Below are 17,627 nucleotides of genomic sequence, written 5' to 3' on the forward strand. Positions count from 1 at the left end.
TATAAATGGTAAGTAACAGTACTAACGTGAGATGTGAATGTGAATGGACCCTTTTACCGAGTCACAGTGAGTGCTTTCTTGTATCCGACACCAGGAAGGGTCGATGTTGCCAAACGGTCACAGGTGCAGGATGTGAGGCAGCAACAGTGTCTTTGGCTCATCTCAAAGACGGCTTTGATTTCACTTCCTGAGGCAGGTGCTAGGAGGTTTCCTGTTTCTCTTGGCCAATGAGAGATGTTTCTTGTTTCCATTCGCCGGCTAGTTTGGCTTGAATATTGCTTTCACTCGGGAATTCCACTTCTGACCAACGGGTGTCAGGGAGAGATAGGAAAGGGGGGGCAGGAGAAAATGGGGGAGAAGAAAAGGAGAGGGTGAATCTGTCCTTGTAAAAGTGTACTTCCATTGCACTCGCCTGAGCGTGCTCCCCAGACAACAACTTGTGAATGTCATGCAATTAACCAGGCTGTGATATAAGTTAATTAATGACACACAGCTGGCTCGGAGGGGGATAACAGAGGGAAGAAAAAGAAAGGTGAACACATGACGAGCATCAAGAGGGAAACAGAGAACCGTGTGTTGTTATGAAACATCCAGGAGTCAGCGCTGCTGTGCTGTGAGGAAATAGATGTCAAAGTGAAGAAGACAAAGGTGGACAGACACAGTGAGAATACATAAAATGTAAATAAACCCTATGTTGTCAGTTTGGGAAGATGGCCGGAGGGGAAGTCGGCTTTAAGCAGATGTCTGGAAAACAGCCTTGCATGAAGAGGGAGAATCGAGAGAAAGCAGGAGATGCAGAGGAGAGAAAAAAGAATATGTTGTCTTTGAGGAAATTAGAGCTTCTGTGAATAACTACACTGAACCATATTCTTTATCATGATGCATGGGTGAGGTGCCAGAGGATTAGAGAGAGAGTGTGGCAGAGAGATAGATGAAGAGAGAGACTCAGCTTCTAAAGAATCCATCAGCAGAGAGGAGATTGACAGGATGGTTCATGTGTGATTCACCCCTTTATCAACACACGCAGTCACGCTACATGAGACCAGCATGGGTATTTCATGTTTTTACCTAAAACGCTTCATATCTGAAAGCCACTCTATATGCTACAATCTGGACATGAGTTAAAAAAAAGAAATGTTGCACATGAATCACATTTCTGCAGTTAATATGTCTGAATGTGCAACTGTTTTGACCAAAACCAAAACAAAGACTGTCATTTTAAAAGGCCTAGCCAATTTTAAAAGATAATTTTGCTCACTAAAATCACTCCTCAGTAATCTGGAAAGGCAGCATTTATGTTTGTTTATTTGCTCTGTGGGAATAGACATCTACAACATGTTTTCTTTCTTCCAATCACGGTGTACACAACTCGAAACATGAGGGAACTATTTTTTTTCTGACAATTTATGTGATTTAACTCACCACCAATCTCTCTCTCTCTCTCTCTCATATCTTCCTTACAGCCATGAAGTCGGACCGTAAGCGCCTGAAGGTGGAGAAAGCAGACCTGGTGAACCAGATGCAGCAGCTTTATGCCACACTGGAGAGCCGGGAGGAGCAGCTCCGCGACTTCATACGCAACTATGAGCAGCACAGAAAAGTATGGCACCCATTTCTTGTCTCTTCTTGCGTAGCTGTGTTGGTTGGATGCACATTGGCGCAAAAAAAGGCCTGTCCAAGCAACAACAACGAGTGGTTTTATAAATAAGTCGACACATGTGTTGTTCCTCAGAAATGTGTGTGCATGCTCTGGATAGGAATATGTTATGGATGTGTGCACATTCTAGTCAAGTGTAAAGAGAAATTACCAAATTGTTAAGCTCTCTGCATATTTAACTTAAGTGACTGTGAGGATGTTTACATGACTACAAATTTAGTTTGTTTTGGCTTTAGGGTTAGATGTTCAGATATGTGTATTGCTGGTGCATTATATGTTGTCATTTCTGTATCTGTAACTTAACAAATACAGCAGGTTAGGTTGAAAATCACTGACAAGACAACACAGGAAGCAGTGAAATTAGCAATTTAGACCCTTGTCGTCTTCTTGACTTTGGTTCAATGCCATTATTTACCAGGTTTGACTCATTATGTTTATTTTTCGAGGGCATGCTTGGTATGTGAAACAATCCATCAGGATCTCTGTGTCTACTAGGAGAGCGAGGATGCGGTGAAGGCACTGGCCAAAGAGAAGGACCTGCTGGAGCGAGAGAAGTGGGACCTGCGGCGGCAGACCAAGGAAGCCACGGAGCATACGGGGATGCTGCGCTCCCAGCTCGACCTCAAGGAGAACCGCATCAAGGAGCTGGAGGCTGAACTGGCCATGGTGAGACAGACAGACAGACAGACAGACGGGGGGGGGGGGGGGGGGGGGGTGTAACTAGACTGACAGAAAAGCAGGCGGAGAGACAGACTCCCTTTAATGCTTTTAAAAAACATTTATCTCTTTCTTTGACATTGTTAAATTAGATTTTCTCCAGATTTAGTGTATTTTTGTTTATACTTTGTATTTTTTATGTGTGTAAAAAAAGAGCCACAATATAGGTAAGAATAAAGTACACTTAATGCATACTGAACACAACCAGTACAGTTAACAAGGCTCAACACAAGTTAAAACTATTGACAAGATCAGGGAAAAGATCATATTCACAACAAATAATAGCCATATATAAGGATACAAATAAGAAAGCCCAAATGATAAGATTCATCACTGTTGTAAAGGTAGTACGTCTGTCTGTCTATACTGCATATAGTCAAACAAAGAACGCCTTTAAATGTACAGCATAGCCATCCGTCATGTCTCCAACCCCCAGATGAGTAACTGTGTCAATCAGAAAATGGAGATCCGGGTGTTTGAGCGGGTTGCGGACAGGGACTACTCTCCTAGGGTCATGGCGGTAAGATGGTCCCCCAGTTTTCAAATTGTACCTTTGTTGACCCTCCCGCTCCCTGGAAATCTCTCCTACTTGTGACCTAATTGTCGTTTAGGAAAGCCCCTCAGCTGCACGTTTTTTTTGACTAACCCTCATCCGACCCTGATCGATCCCAGTGATCCTAACATCAGTGATCCCACGGGTTCCCGCTATGATTGATCTGAATGTGGTTTTAATTGACCGAAGAAATGCTTGGGGGAAAATATTCTGACAACTAATGATTAGTCTAGAGGTTTGTGATTGTGTTCTGTTTTGCATGTCAAGGGCTATGATTGATAATCGTTAGACCGCTGGTAGGTAGAGATGATTGCAACGAAGCTGATCGCTTCAGTGTTGATTTGCAGCCTGTTGTTGCTTGGCATGATGATAAGGTTTGCACAATAACAACAATTGAAGCATTTGTGAAACGGCAACAAGTCGAGGCTAATCAGAAAACACACTCACAAAGAAACCAAATTTTTGACAGACACAAAATACACTTGCAAAAACACATCTCCCAAGGCTCCAGCAGCTCACTGTGGTTCATGCTAAAAGATGGTGATTTGTACTTTGTGTCGAGGCTCTGCTGAGAAAATGTTTTCATTAAACTTCAAGAAAAGCTTCATAATTTCCAGTTTCTCCATTTTTTTACACCGCACCATCCCCTGACTTTGTTCCCGAAAGGAAGCAAACAGCAAAAACCTCCTACAGATATTTTTCTCCTGCATTTTTCTTCTCCCCGGCTTTCTGGAGTGGTAAGGAGAGATTTCACACAACAAAAGACGAACATGAATACAGCTGCATTTTTCATGAGGCAACAACCACATGAGGAGCCCAGGGGAGAACTCACTTGCCTGCATGCACTCAGAGACTTCGTAGGATTCTGAATACATAACTCGACATGTACATGTGCACACATATGACACATAAATAAAGACAACAAAAACAGAGAGAGAGAAAAAACACCAATTCACTCAAAACAACCCAGAAACCTTTTCTTGCTCTTCTTTCTGACTGATTGCATCCGTCTGTCTACCTTCTCAAGGCCAAACAGTCACTAGCAACCCTGACTAAGGATGTGCCCAAACGTCACTCTCTGGCCATGCCCACGGAAACGGTTGTCAACGGCAACAACCAGGAGTGGGTGATGCAGGCTGACCTTCCCCTGACCGCTGCCATCAGACAGAGTCAGCAGACCCTGTACGTCCACACGGGCCATCCCACTGACAGACAAGGTAGGCACAAACGGGACCTGCTGGTTTTACCGCCCTCTGGCCTCTGCATGCTCTCGTGAACCTGCTTCACACGCATTTACTCCCGACTCCTGCTCAGTACGACCAGATCGATGGCCACCGATGATGATGCTCTGGTCGCTCCATTTCATGCGCTTTATGTAACAGTTACAGTGAACATATTTTTGGCTTTACAGCTTCCATTTGTCTTTGCCGCACACAAATATTTCCTTGTATTTGACAAATAGTGGCAGCTGAGGATCAGTTGGGTGTTAAGTATTGTTCCTGTCTGGTTAAATGTATATTCACCAACAATTAGAAGTACATTGACTTCATATGTTTTGTCTTAGATGTTGCAATAAATTGACCCAACTTGTAAGGAAAACTTCAATTTATATTTAGCTTTTTTTGGCCCCTATTTCTACTTTTCAGGCCCCTCACAACACTTGCTCCTGCAGCTTCGCCATTTTGTGGCGACAGACTTGTGAAAAAACATTATCTGTCACTCCTTTAGTGAACCATGGCTCACCCTACAGGCACACATTTGCAGCTAAAGTGCATCGCAAACTGCAAACCAAATGAATAGTCATCGACTCTCATTTGAAATTCAAAACACAGTTAATAGGCAGCTTTCCCTTGCCTAGCTCAGCCACTCACTTTGATGACTTTCGTCACTCCTTGTGGCTGGCAAATAGAACCATGTCCTTTTGTTTTCTTTGTTGCAGTGCAGCTAGCTAATCGTGACCCATCCTGATATATAATCAGGGCCTGTTTTCAAAGTTCAAGTGCAATTTAAAAAAGCGTTTTACAGGGCTTTTCAGCATCAAACGTCTGCACAGGGGAGTCAGTACGTGGTAAATTAAGATTTTTAAATTGTTATTCTGAAAAGCTATGGTTAAATAATCTTCCCCCTCAGAATTCATAGTAAAGTGTCGTCAAAGGCCAACCACACCAAAACTTAAAAAAATATAAGACTAACCGGCACCATCTCAGCCTAAAAAGAAAGTTCTACACAAACTAGCCTTGCTTCCACCAGAGTAGACGTCCGTCTCAGTCCTGGAGATTGTTCTAACGGGCTCAAGCGGCTTGTTGGGGACATCTGGAGGAAGAAGCAGACAAAGACACTTAAAGAGAGAAAACGTGAACAGTCGCGAACCCCCAAATTGCTATGCAATTGGTTGTACTATATGTATATCATTTTCACTGGTACACACACACACAAACACACTCGCTCAACCTCCGTGAAGCTGTTTTCACTGTTGCTTAGCAACTACGGATAATTGCGAATAATTTCAGGCTATTGGTCCGGGGCTTTTTTATTATATTTTTGTTTTAGGATGTAGTGGCATTGTTCATGTGCCCTGTTCACTACTTTTGGTGCCCACTAACAATCCCCAAAAAGAAAACAAGTCTTATCTGTTTTCCCTCTTATCTGTTTAGTGGCTGCTGTGCGAGTGAGCCCGTGCCACTCGCGTCAGCCCTCCATCATCTCTGATGCCTCTGCGTTGGAGGGAGACCGGTCATCCACACCAAGCGACATCAACTCACCACGCCATCGGACTCACTCCCTCTGCAATGTAAGAGCTGCCCACCACCTCTCCCTCCCAAGTAATCACCTCCTCTGTAGTAACTGCAGACTGTACTGCTCCCTCGCCGCTGTCGTTTCCTTTCGTCGTCATTCTGGCTGAATTCATGTTTGCCCCACGCAGCGTTGTCGTGTACTCTGCAGCCGTGACTTGAATTAATGTGAAAACCAGTTTGTGGTTGTTGCATAAGTGCATGCCTGGCAGCATGTCAAGGGACTTCCCCTTTGTGTTGTGATCTCTATCTTTCCCAGTCTTTATCGCCCACTCTGCACCACTTCTGCCGGCCTTCTCCTCTCTTGTAACTCTCTGTTCCTTCTACCCATGTCTTCATCTTCTCCTTCCCTCTGCTGTCTCTTTCTCTTTCTTCCTTCAGTCCCTAGAAGATCTGGAGGAGGCGAAGCGTAAGAAGAAGAAAGAGAAGATGGGGCTGGGCTCTCTGTCGCGTGTCTTCGCCCGGGGGAAGCAGCGCAAGTCCCTCGACCCTGGTTTGTTTGATGGTACTTCAACGCCTGATTATTACATAGAGGAAGATGCAGACTGGTAAAGCACACATGTCCGAGCGAACTAGCTGGAGAGCCTTTTGTGGCGGTGATCAGAAGACAGCATTGTGTTGTGTGTGTGTGTGTGTGTGTGTGTGTGTGTGTGTGTGTGAGAGAGAGGATGGGTGTGTGTTCGATCAGTGTATACAACTAAAATAATGTGTGTGTGCCTGCGCAGTCTCACACACATCCATACTTCCATGTGTGTGAGAGTGTTTGCATGCGTGTGCCGTCCATGATCAGAGGCCATATGAGGAGCCGGAGTCGTGTCTTGCTTCGCTGAAGTGTAAACCTTAACAAGCAAAATGCACCTGTATGTATGTACAGTCCTGTAAATAGAGTGGACATTGTGACACAGCGACCATGTGGATATGTTCTATTGTATCTGCCCCTCCAAAACGACTGTGTTACTGGATCTTTGAATTGTTCTTTACATTTTTACTTTTTGTTTTCACTCAACTGGAAACTTGAAGGACTGCTGTACTTGTAAATAACAACAGTTGATGTGCACTTTGTGCGTGTAAATGTCTCCTTGTCCTGAATGCCTTTTGGTTATTTTTGACATGTACTCCCATCCCCTCACTACCTTTTAACTTGAACTCCTCCCTGTTTATTGTCCTGCTTGGTCCATCCCCCTCCTTCCACACTGCCATGATGAGAACAGTTTCCTGTCGGCAAACATGCAGACTCCTCAAATCCGCCTCTAATTCGGTCGTACAACACATCCCTCAGCCGCCAAGAAAACTGCACTCCTTGATGTTCGCTCAAATGAGACTTCAAAGACGCTGCTAAGCGAGGAATAAACTTTCTATGCAGAACAGTTTGTTCCACATCAACATGAAGCCAAACAGGAAATGTAAGAAATGTGTTTTCTATCTGTCAAGATAGAAGGTACATGCCTAAGGTACATGTGTGACATGCATGCACATAGTCCCAGTCCCCAAATGCATGTTGAACAAAACCCTGCTGAACAGAGATGTCTTTCTCTGGGTATGTTGTCGAGGACGGGTTTAAAAAAAGAGAGGTCAGTTACTAATTTCATGTTTATTCATGATGTTATTAGATTTGTTATTCAGAAAAACGTTCTGATCAAGAGCTTAACATCCCAAACTAAACATAGAACGTTTTAATCTGCACCTACAAGGCTCTTTATACAAACTTACATTTAAAATATATTAAAGGTCAGCAAAGTCAACAGTCACAAAGAAAACCCAGCACTACACTGTGAATGCTTAAGTAATTATTCCACTTATTCATGAGGCTTTGTACCATTTTCTTACTGTAGGATCTTACAGTAGCTTGTAACGTTATCGTTTTATTAATGCTTAAAAGGCTGTTAGGAGTAAAATTGTTCAGGGGAAAGTTAGTCTAAAGAAAGAATGCTATTATCATAGCATAAGTAGGATATTGTAGGTATTATACTGATGGTCAAGGAACCTCAGGAATTAGGTCACTTTACCAGAAAATCTGAACTTCAATTTAGAGGCCTGCGCGTGGAGCAGACATTAAATTAACTGTTATAACAATAACGAGTGCCAACCCAGGAGCTTAAAAATCAGATTTAAGCAGGCTAATCAAACTGAAGCAAATGCATACCTTCTCCCACGATCCCTAAATTCTGATGCAGAGTTCAAGCCACCATCTGAAAAAATCAAAAAAGCAATTAACTTTGTGCCAAAGGTTAATAGCGTTTCTTCAAGCACAAGAATGACTAGAGACGTTGGATTATTTTCCTCCTTTCATTGGATGGAGCCGGAGTCTGCACTGCCACCCCCAGGAAATCTTTTCTCTCCCTGATATTAAACTAACACTGGGTATTTGTCAGTCTCATCTGAAACACTATAGAGTCACAGATTACAATGGAGCTGTGTTCCACACACACTGCTTGTCAAAGATTATCATTTAGCTCAAGCTGCATTTGGGCTCGCAGATATTGGATTTAGAGGTGAATCCCGAAGGTAATTCATAGATAAGTCACCATGTATTTAATTGTATGTATAAGAACAACAGCTCAACTACTTTATTTCATTAAGCATTTAATGAGATGTATTGAAGTCTAGGCTATTTTTTAACTAACCTCTGCTGAGGGGGGGAAAAAACATATCAAATGAAAAACATTGTATGATTTTTATGTTTTGAGCCACGGTCTCTTTGTTTGTTTTTTATTTTCCACAAATATTTTACTTTTTGTAAATTACAGAAATAAAATTAATATTATTATTATTATTATTAAAGAGTTTTTATTTAAAGTTAAAGATGTAGGCCTCATTGGAGGACTTCTATTGTGAGGTCCTGAGATGTTTAGAAGTGGATATAGTAGCAAACTTTTAAAGGCATGGCAACAAAATTACGCTTAAAAGAAATAAGAATAAGATTATTTTAAAATAAAATAAATAACGTTGAACTTCCATGTGGCTGTCCTCTCTTTCCCTGTGTTAACGTCTGTGTGTTCACATGTTCATTTGTCTTGGTGTGCCTCTTCTAATCCTGATTCGTCCCTTTATGCTGGAGGGGCTGCCATTTTTAACACGTGCGTTAGCCTCCCTCAGCCCTGCAAGTCCGTCTGTGAGAGGACTGCATCCCCAAAAGCTTCCAAATGGCCTCCTTTCCTCTCTTTCCCAATTCTAATTCCTTATAAAGAAAAGAAAAGCATTACTTCTTCCTCTTCGATATTGAAATCAATGATCGTAAAACAGAGGAGATTGGAAAGGAAGCCATGTGAGATTGTTGGAACAGGACTCATACGTGTCAGCACATGGTGTCAATAACGTTCTGCTTTGATTTGACCCCTGACCTCTTAACACTGACCCCCCCTTTCTTGCCTGACCTCCACCGGACTCTCAACACAGTGAAGCGACCCACGAAGTAATCAATCAGACTCAGTAAGACCAAGGTACACAAGTTCCAATTGCTTTGAAAATGAGCTGTGCTGTTGGGTTGCAAGCTGTGTTTGCAGATGCCTGCTAACTCTCAAACAACATCACAGAATGACCTTGGAACTGAGCACTTCTTCAAGTTCAATCTAATTCGCATGCAAACCATCCAAAAACAGTTGAGCGCTGTCGTATGTGATGTGCTGTCGGGAGCAACAGATGATAACAGAACAGCATCCTCTTGCATTGAAGTCTCTTCCTCTATGACATACTAATATTAGTTGAACACCGACACTTCTTTGCTTTCTTGTGAAGAGTTGATTCTACATTCATGTCTGTAAGGTATGAAGCTAAGGCCAGCAGCCGGTTAGCTTAGCATAGATTTGACACAGGCTGGCTGTAGCTTCATATTTACTGCCTGGTATCAATCTTCTCATCTAACTCTCAGCAAGAAAGAGAACGTGTTCTCCCGAAAACTCAAACTCCAGCTACAGCCAGCAGTCCAAAGACAGCGGATAAGCACATTTCCCAACATATAGATGTGTTCATTTAAGGCTCTCTACTCATCATGGATGTAATAATTCATCTTAAATGTCCATCTGGACTCTTGGTCCTTTCAACTGTAAAACATTTTTCATAGCAAACTCTGAAAAATTTCAAATATCCAACAAATGTATCACATGCATTTTGGTACACGACACTACCTGCTCCTTCATTTCTCATCCCGAGTGTGACATCACATCAGAAACGCTGCCGTGTTGTAGCAATGACATCCATTACACCAGCTATTGAAGGGCACGTTTGAGGACTGATTGCTTGAACAAAACCATTTCCTGCATCTTACGTGAAGTGTAAACACTGCAGTTCTCTCCACACAAAAGCCCTTGCGATCCATCACTGTTTACAAAGGCACCTAACACTCATGGCCTCAGATAAAGGATGAAAACTCTTCACAGTAGTGCAGCCACAGCGCTGTAGGATGTCTTTTTGACCATTATCTCCGCTTTCAGTGTTGTTGTTTTTAAAAAGGCATAAGAAGGTCAGCCCCACAGGAGGAACCGACTCTCAGCTCAGTCCAGTCTCCAAAAGTTTGGCCTTCAACTGCGTGTCAGACAGTGAGGTTGTTTTATGTGACGTGCCTCGGTAAGAACTGAAAAACAGACCTTTTATCTGGACAAAAGTGCTTTTCTGTCCAAAAAGCAGATTTATTCTGCTTAATATGAATTGCTCTCAGAAGGCCACTTAGAAGTGCACCTTCAGTTTACATATAGCTCTTAAGAGGGAACATAAAAGCATCCAGCTTGAGATGAATTACTAACGTTGAGTTTCACACAAACCTGCCATCATTTAACGGTGAATCTCTTTTTGGACTAGCACACATTGGTGCTGTAAAGCTTGCCATAGAGGAGGGTTTTTTATTTGGAAACAAAGAGAACATTTTAGTTGGGGTCTGTTTTAAGGTTGAAGGCTCCAGGCAACACTTGAAACTGAATGAGTCACATAGCAAGCGTCATTCCATCTCACATTTCTATTTTTCCACTGAAACAAAGTGGAGGTTTTGGCGGGTCAAGATTCTGAGGCCGTCCTTTATGACTGAAATCTCAGGTGGATGCTTTTGTTTCAGGCCTTGGTGGCTAAAGCCCCTGTGTGCAGTCACTGAGGACTGCATCAAGACCAGGCCAGTGTTTGTGCTGATATAGAGGTTTGAGACAGGTGCATTTTATGAATTTCCCTTTTGTTATCAAATAGAAAACTATTAAGTGACGCTGCACAGGCAGAACTAGTTTTACTTTCTCCCTAAACAACACCTCACACCTCAAGTGGAGGAGCGTACTCCACACATGCACATGTCATGAGCTGTCAGAGAAAAGATTATATGTCCAATATTAAAAGTAATACATTGTGTTATAGCAACTGCTGAGCCCAAAACTGCTACTAGGATGCCACCTGCTGGTAAAGACAGAGAAATGTCTCTCAGTTAAACAAATTGAACTGAGTTGTTGGCCAATATTGAAATCTTGAGTAAAAAGTAAACAGGAAACATTTGGTTGGATTTTGTAACATAACAGTCAAGCATTCCAAGACTATAGGGAATAATTTAAGGGGCGTTTAAAGGACACATTACAATTTCAAGGCACAATTTACCCTGTAGTTCATTTGTGAGTCAGATTTCATAATGCAGCAAAATGGAACTTTGTTTTCTAAATCGTAGGCTTTTTTGTTTTCATGGAGCTGTTGCTGCAGGCTAATTTAGACAGATTAGACGGTCGTGTTAATTCAACAGCTCAAACAGCTGCCTGTTTAATGGACTTAAGCGATGAGCTTGTTTATAAAAGCTGCAACTTTGTTTACAGCGTCCCTTGCAAACAGTTTGGCTTGTTGTCATGCAGCCAAAAGCTTATGATGTTGTTTAAAGTGTGTTTGTTTTTAAGAAATTATTCATGTCTAGTTCCCTTCACCCCCACACAAGCAGATTTTATGTTAAACTGATTTTAAAATCGCTGCTGTGTGTTGGGATTAACTTTTTGCTTTCTCACTGCTCACTATACCCACTACCACATCTGCCTTCACTCACACCCTCAACTACATCACCCCCACCCCCCCCTCCACCTTCCCACTTAGACTCAGACTGCCTCTCCAGCCCCACCCGCCACAGCCTCAGCCTGTCCGACGGGTCGGAGGACCAGCTGGACCGCCTCCAGCAGGTGGAGCTGGCCAGGATGACGCCCATGTCCCAGTGGAGGGCCGGCACCGTGCAGGCCTGGCTAGAGGTTGTCATGGCGATGCCGATGTACATCCGCACCTGCTCAGAAAATGTCAAGAGTGGAAAGGTAGGATGAAACCACTGAGATGAGCCAGGTGGACTCACTTTGCATTTTTTTTAAATTATTGTTCACTGTTCCAAATGCATACATTACCAGTTATGTAACGTGTTATCTTTCAATCCACCTTGTTTAGAAGACACTTTGTGGCTTTAGTTGCTAAACAGTATCACATTTTGCAGGTTTTACTTGGACTAACAGATGAAGACCTGGAGCTGGGTTTAGGTGTCAGCAGTTTAATGCATCGCCGGAAACTCCGCCTGGCCATTGAGGATTACAGAGATGCTGAGAATGGTAGAGGGTGAGGAAGGGACACGGAGAATTCTTGTAGAAACTTGTACATGACGTGGTAATGTAAGAGGGCCATCTGTTGGTGATTTATAGTCACACCATTTACAAATTACAATATTGACTTTAAATAGAGAGATAAGTATTTAAACATAAAGCTCCAATAAACGCAACAGTCTCACTGTAATGCCAGTTTTGAAAGTTTCCTCCTTTTACATTCAGATTAATGACATGCAGGTCAGTTAAACTGTAAACTCTCCATAAGAGTGTGTTCATTAGCGCAGCATTAAGATAGTGATCTGTCCAGAGCTTTTCCCTGTCTTTATGATCAGCTATATTAAACAGGTTCAAGGGTCAATTTACCTTAATCTCACACACACATAAAAACATTTTCTCACTGGCTTGTGTGTACCCCATGCAGCTGCTGCTAGTGTGGTTTTTGAGATATGCAGCCTCAATAGCATAAAAAAAAAAGAAATTAGTGCCCCTGTTACTCTGGATAGTCCCAGGTTGAAATGTTCAGACAGTTTGTTTTCTTTGACCAACAGTCTAACACTCATCTTACTGTTATAGAAGACTACAAAAAAAACATAAAACTCTTGTGAAAAATGAGATAATATAAAAAGTATCATTCCCTCTAACATTGCAAATCCTATTGCATTTGCAATACCAATTTAATTTCCATCAGATTTTTCTAAATTGATCAGCCCTAAAGGATTTGGGGGAATCCATCCAAATGTCAAGACATTCCACTGAAAACCACAAATGTCAGTCTCATTGTGGTGTTTGAACAAAGGTCACGGCATCACCAAAGTCTGCATGATTACTCCTCTGGGAACCATTAATGTCAGCCATCCAATAGCTGTTGAGATATTTAAGTCTGGACCAAGGTAATGGATCAAACAACAGACAATAAAGCCACTGGTACATCTTCATGGATTTCTTTGTGATTTAGGTGAAGTGACCCTTCCACAAACGTTATTATATAAATTGTCTGCAGGCTGTCCAAGGCAGCAGACATGGACCACCACTGGGTGGCCAAGGCCTGGTTAAGCGACGTGGGCCTGCCTCAGTACTCCCAGGCCTTTCACAACCACTTGGTAGACGGGCGTCTGCTGAACTCCCTGACACGTCGTGATCTTGAACGCCACCTCAACATCACCAAGAAGTTCCACCAGGTCAGCTTGCTGCTGGGCATCGAACTGCTGCACTTACTCAATTTCGACAAGGAGGTAAGTGAGTTTCTGCACCGTGTTCACAACCGTGAATGTACTCCGCTGTGCTCTAGCGGTACGTGAAAACAGTTGAGTAGAAGGAGTCTGTTGAAATTGTTTCCAGGCACTGCAGGCTCGTCGGATACAGTGTGAGCACCAGAACGTGGACCCGTTGGTATGGACTTCTCACCGGGTCATGAAATGGATCAAGGAAATTGACCTGAAGGTGAGGAGAGAGAGAGAATACACCTTTAAGACTGAACACATGTAAAACACTCATAAACAACTCCTATATAACATATATTATTATTATATTGAAGCTACAGTGGTTGTAACAAAGCAAATATTTTGATTAAATACTAATAACCAAGAATAGTAATGTATTGAGTATTATAAGAACACTCTCACATGGTATTGTGGGTAACTGAGGCTCTTGTGTTTACTCAGCACTCCCTATCTCCGCAGAGTGATAGAAGGTCTTTGTTAATATATTTCTATGCTGTTCCTAGTTGTTTACAGAGCCTTTCAGAATACCGCCTTTATGGTGATGTTACAATATCGATATCCCAAGTCAACATTGTCTTGACATGGGGCAACATGTTAACATTATGAGGTAGCACCACATTCAGGGTGTGTAAAGATAAGGCCGTCTGGACTGACATCCTGTTAATATCCTCAGGGAGTGTGAATTCATGCTGACATTAACAAATTAATCAATATGTCCTTTGTCTAGGAGCCAATTTGGCATCATTTTTGTGAGCCTGTTGATATCAATGCCTTCTCCTTTAGCCAGCAGTGTGCACGTTATTACATCAGAAGAGTTTACATTCCATCTTAGAAATGAAAATCAGTCACTCTTTGGCCTTCTTTCCCTCCACCTGTCCAGGAGTTTGCAGAAAGTCTTCTCAGCAGTGGAGTTCATGGCGCTGTCATGGTGCTTGACCCCACTTTCAACACTGACGCCATGGCAACAGCATTGGGGATCCCAAGCAACAAGCACATGGTTCGCCGACACCTTGTTGAGGAGATGAAAACCTTGATTGGCCCAGCCAGGTGAGAGGAGACATTCACCAAGACAGATCCCACTAAGGCTATAAATATAAAAAGATTAGATAAGAGATGCTTAACCTGAAGGGGACAATCGCTGATGCCGTATTTGCTTGTTCTGGTGTCTTTTAAATGCTATTTGAGGCCGCTGTCCCCAACACTCTGCCCCAACCCATGTTCCCTTTCAGGACGGATGCCAAGCAGGACTACGAGCACCTCGGCCTGGGAACACCACCGACCCTCCTTCGCCAGAACTCCCTGGGCAGACCGCCCAGCTCCACCGGCCGACACACAGATGACGAAGGCTCGCTGAGGAGGAGGGCTGTCAAGGTGTGTGTGTGTGTGTGTGTGTGTGTGTGTGTGTGTGTGTGTGTGTGTGTGTGTGTGTGTGTGTGTGTGTGTGTGGGGGGGGGAGAATACTTGAACCTTTCATAGTTGTTTTTAAGGAAGAATGACAATCAGGCTCGGTTGCTTAAGACATGGAGCTTAATTCTAACACATAAGAAGACATTTGATTGAAGAAATAAGAGATTTGACACAGCAGGCGTAAAAACATTAATGAGATTGGTGCAGACAAGACAATCTGTGTGGCAGCAGGAATACATGAATGAATACATGAAAGAATACATGAAAGAATACATAATACAAACTACATCTAGGCTGATGGAGTGGGAAAAGGTGCTTTAATTACTGAGAATAGTTCAACAGAAGCACCAAGTAAACAGGGCCTTGTCTGAGTGTATTTGTGGTAAAAAAAAAGAATGTGTGTTTCAGCCTCCAACAGGGTTCAGCCCCAAAGCTCGCAATGGGCGAGACCTGAGTTGTCATAGCAGCTACGGCTCCCTGCCTCGGGAGGTTCGAGACCAGACTCCGCCCAGAGCTGAGGGAAGCCCGATCCACGGCTACACCAGCATCGAGGTCACCAACGTTTGAGGTCCTCACAGTGTAACCAAACACCGGTTGCCCACTTCATCACAGCTAAATCTACACCATGGACGTTTGTCATGTGTACTTGAACATGAGATGGTTATTTTCTCCAGAGATGAGAACTTACACGACAGATTGCACTTTTTAAAACAAGACAGGATTCTTTTTGTCAAGTCTCCTGGTTTAAGAAAGTTTTCATTGTGTGCAGGTGGTATTTTGATGTTTTCAGAGGGCAGGGATTTCTCTCGCCTGAATCAAGAGATGCAAGTTAAATGATTATTTTTATATTTTTTTGTTTCTAAATGGTTCTTTGTGAATCAGGATTTGACTTGGCAATTTGATTTTGTTGACTGGTTGCTAGTGACTGTTTCTCTGAGGGAAATTAGATTTTTTTTTGTATAATACAGGGTACAAAATGAAAAAAAGTTTAATATCAATGTAAATTGTTCTTGTTTCATTCAGTTCTGCTGTTTGTGATGCCTTGTCAGTGTAGCTGAGGACAGTGGAGGAAAAAAAAAGACTTGAATTGAATTTTAAATTCTGGAGTTTATGTTTGATAGCCATTTTTTCATCTTGCACATTTACACAGTCGTGTCTAAACAGATGTAGCACCCTCTTCTGATGTTTTATACTGTGAAGTAAATGTGGAAAAAATATTTGAACAATGGCAACAAAAGATGACTGCAGAGCTGTATGTCCATAGAAGCCTCAGGGCTGAAAGATGTGAGGATGCATATGTAAAATTGATAAAGTTCCTTTTAATGAAATAAAGATGACATCTTAAATTGTATAGTCCTGTGCATCCATCTTCAGCAGAAAGTTCACAAAAACAATGAAAAAAATTACAATATGTAATGTGAAGAGGGTTTCTAACAATTACAAACTTACAGAGAGTTATCAGTGAACTATACAGCTCTGTGTACATAGATACATATTTACTGTACTAGCCAGTGTTACAGATCTCAACAACCTTTTTTTTAAAGTTTCAGTACACTAAGCTGCATGTACAGAACCAAACAACAAAGTTTGCAACTAGCAGGTAAAGAAAATCACACATAAAGAGTAGCTTTAAAAAAAAAAAAAATCTCAAGAGTTGATGGAGGCCAAACAAGAGCTAGAAAGAGAGTAAAAAATTGGCTTAAACTCATCAGACGGCCAGAAACACAACACCACATAAAAACGAATGGTGCACTGCCTATGCTGGAGCACGCAGAAACAATAATTTATAAGATTTGTATGTCTGTCAGGCGGTTTTGGACTTTTTCTGTCCCTTAGTGGCCATAAAACAACGACATAAAACCCCACACGAGTGGTGGTGTATGAAATGTACGAATGAGAGGACCTTTGACTGTGTGATACAGAGGAAATGATATAAATGCTGGAAATGTATGAATAAAGGAGGAAAACAGGGCATGGCTGTTAGAAGAATTAAAGAGTGAGAGAAATGTGAGAGAAACGAGCCTCCTTATTGAACTAATTTGCATGAGAGAGTGTGTGCTTCATTGCCGCCAATGTAATGTAAATGAGGGGCCCACACTAAACTCAGTAATTACATTTTTGTGTTAATACTGACTCTTGACTAATTTCTCCACAGTATTTTGGTGAGTCACTCCGGTAATCTCTTCTCTCTCTCTGCTCCCTGTTGAACGAGTTAACTAAAGTCTCTGTTTAGACCTCCGGGCAAGACAACGTGGTGCAACTTCCTCCTCTCACAGTGACTCGCAACATTGTGGCAAGCTAACGATGACACAGCAACGAGGTATTCAGCTTCCCGTCTGCAATGCACTCATGGTTGGGAAAAATCTGGCAATTCATTACGTGATGTCCATCTACGTACTCTGAGATATGAGCGGTATGACGAGGAAAGGTGCGCCAGGCAAAGTTCCACCTGAGAAATGTGCTACACTCAAGGTCATAAAGCCATTAAATCAAGCTTATCTATGTCCTACTGTAACATACTAGCTACCAACACATCACTTAATTTGTTTAAAGGCTGACAGCGATAGCATTTCCATGTAATCAAGGCTTGTTCACTGTGAGTGTTTGTGTGTGAGGTTCAACAGAGGATCCAGACAAAAGCTTAGGAGGAAGAAGACCTCCCCAGAGTCCAGAACAACAGGATTACCTTACTCAGAAGAAGCAATACAATGAGTGGCCAGGGTTGGGACTGGTTTTGTCATTATTATGAAA

At 42.3% G+C, this 17,627-nt stretch overlaps 1 protein-coding gene across 2 annotated transcripts in view; it reads left to right on the top strand.

The window, feature by feature from the left end:
• Nucleotides 1-16,222, top strand: part of LOC137889014 (kazrin-like) — a 200,186-nt gene extending 183,964 nt beyond the window's left edge. For both annotated transcript variants that reach the window (XM_068732572.1, XM_068732573.1), the window contains 13 exons: nucleotides 1,464-1,600; nucleotides 2,153-2,323; nucleotides 2,811-2,894; nucleotides 3,955-4,144; nucleotides 5,582-5,718; nucleotides 6,101-6,224; nucleotides 11,762-11,970; nucleotides 12,144-12,262; nucleotides 13,250-13,481; nucleotides 13,588-13,689; nucleotides 14,350-14,516; nucleotides 14,699-14,840; nucleotides 15,285-16,222. In XM_068732572.1, the coding sequence (XP_068588673.1) occupies nucleotides 1,464-1,600; nucleotides 2,153-2,323; nucleotides 2,811-2,894; nucleotides 3,955-4,144; nucleotides 5,582-5,718; nucleotides 6,101-6,224; nucleotides 11,762-11,970; nucleotides 12,144-12,262; nucleotides 13,250-13,481; nucleotides 13,588-13,689; nucleotides 14,350-14,516; nucleotides 14,699-14,840; nucleotides 15,285-15,443 (1,973 nt within the window). In that variant the 3' untranslated portion in view covers nucleotides 15,444-16,222. The remainder of the gene's footprint in view (nucleotides 1-1,463; nucleotides 1,601-2,152; nucleotides 2,324-2,810; nucleotides 2,895-3,954; nucleotides 4,145-5,581; nucleotides 5,719-6,100; nucleotides 6,225-11,761; nucleotides 11,971-12,143; nucleotides 12,263-13,249; nucleotides 13,482-13,587; nucleotides 13,690-14,349; nucleotides 14,517-14,698; nucleotides 14,841-15,284) is intronic.
• Nucleotides 16,223-17,627: the final 1,405 nt, after the last annotated feature.

Source organism: Cebidichthys violaceus, unplaced genomic scaffold, assembly GCF_023349555.1.
Source record: "Cebidichthys violaceus isolate CVI_PGR_0920_01 unplaced genomic scaffold, fCebVio1.0.p SCAF_6, whole genome shotgun sequence".
Lineage (NCBI taxonomy): Eukaryota > Metazoa > Chordata > Actinopteri > Perciformes > Stichaeidae > Cebidichthys > Cebidichthys violaceus.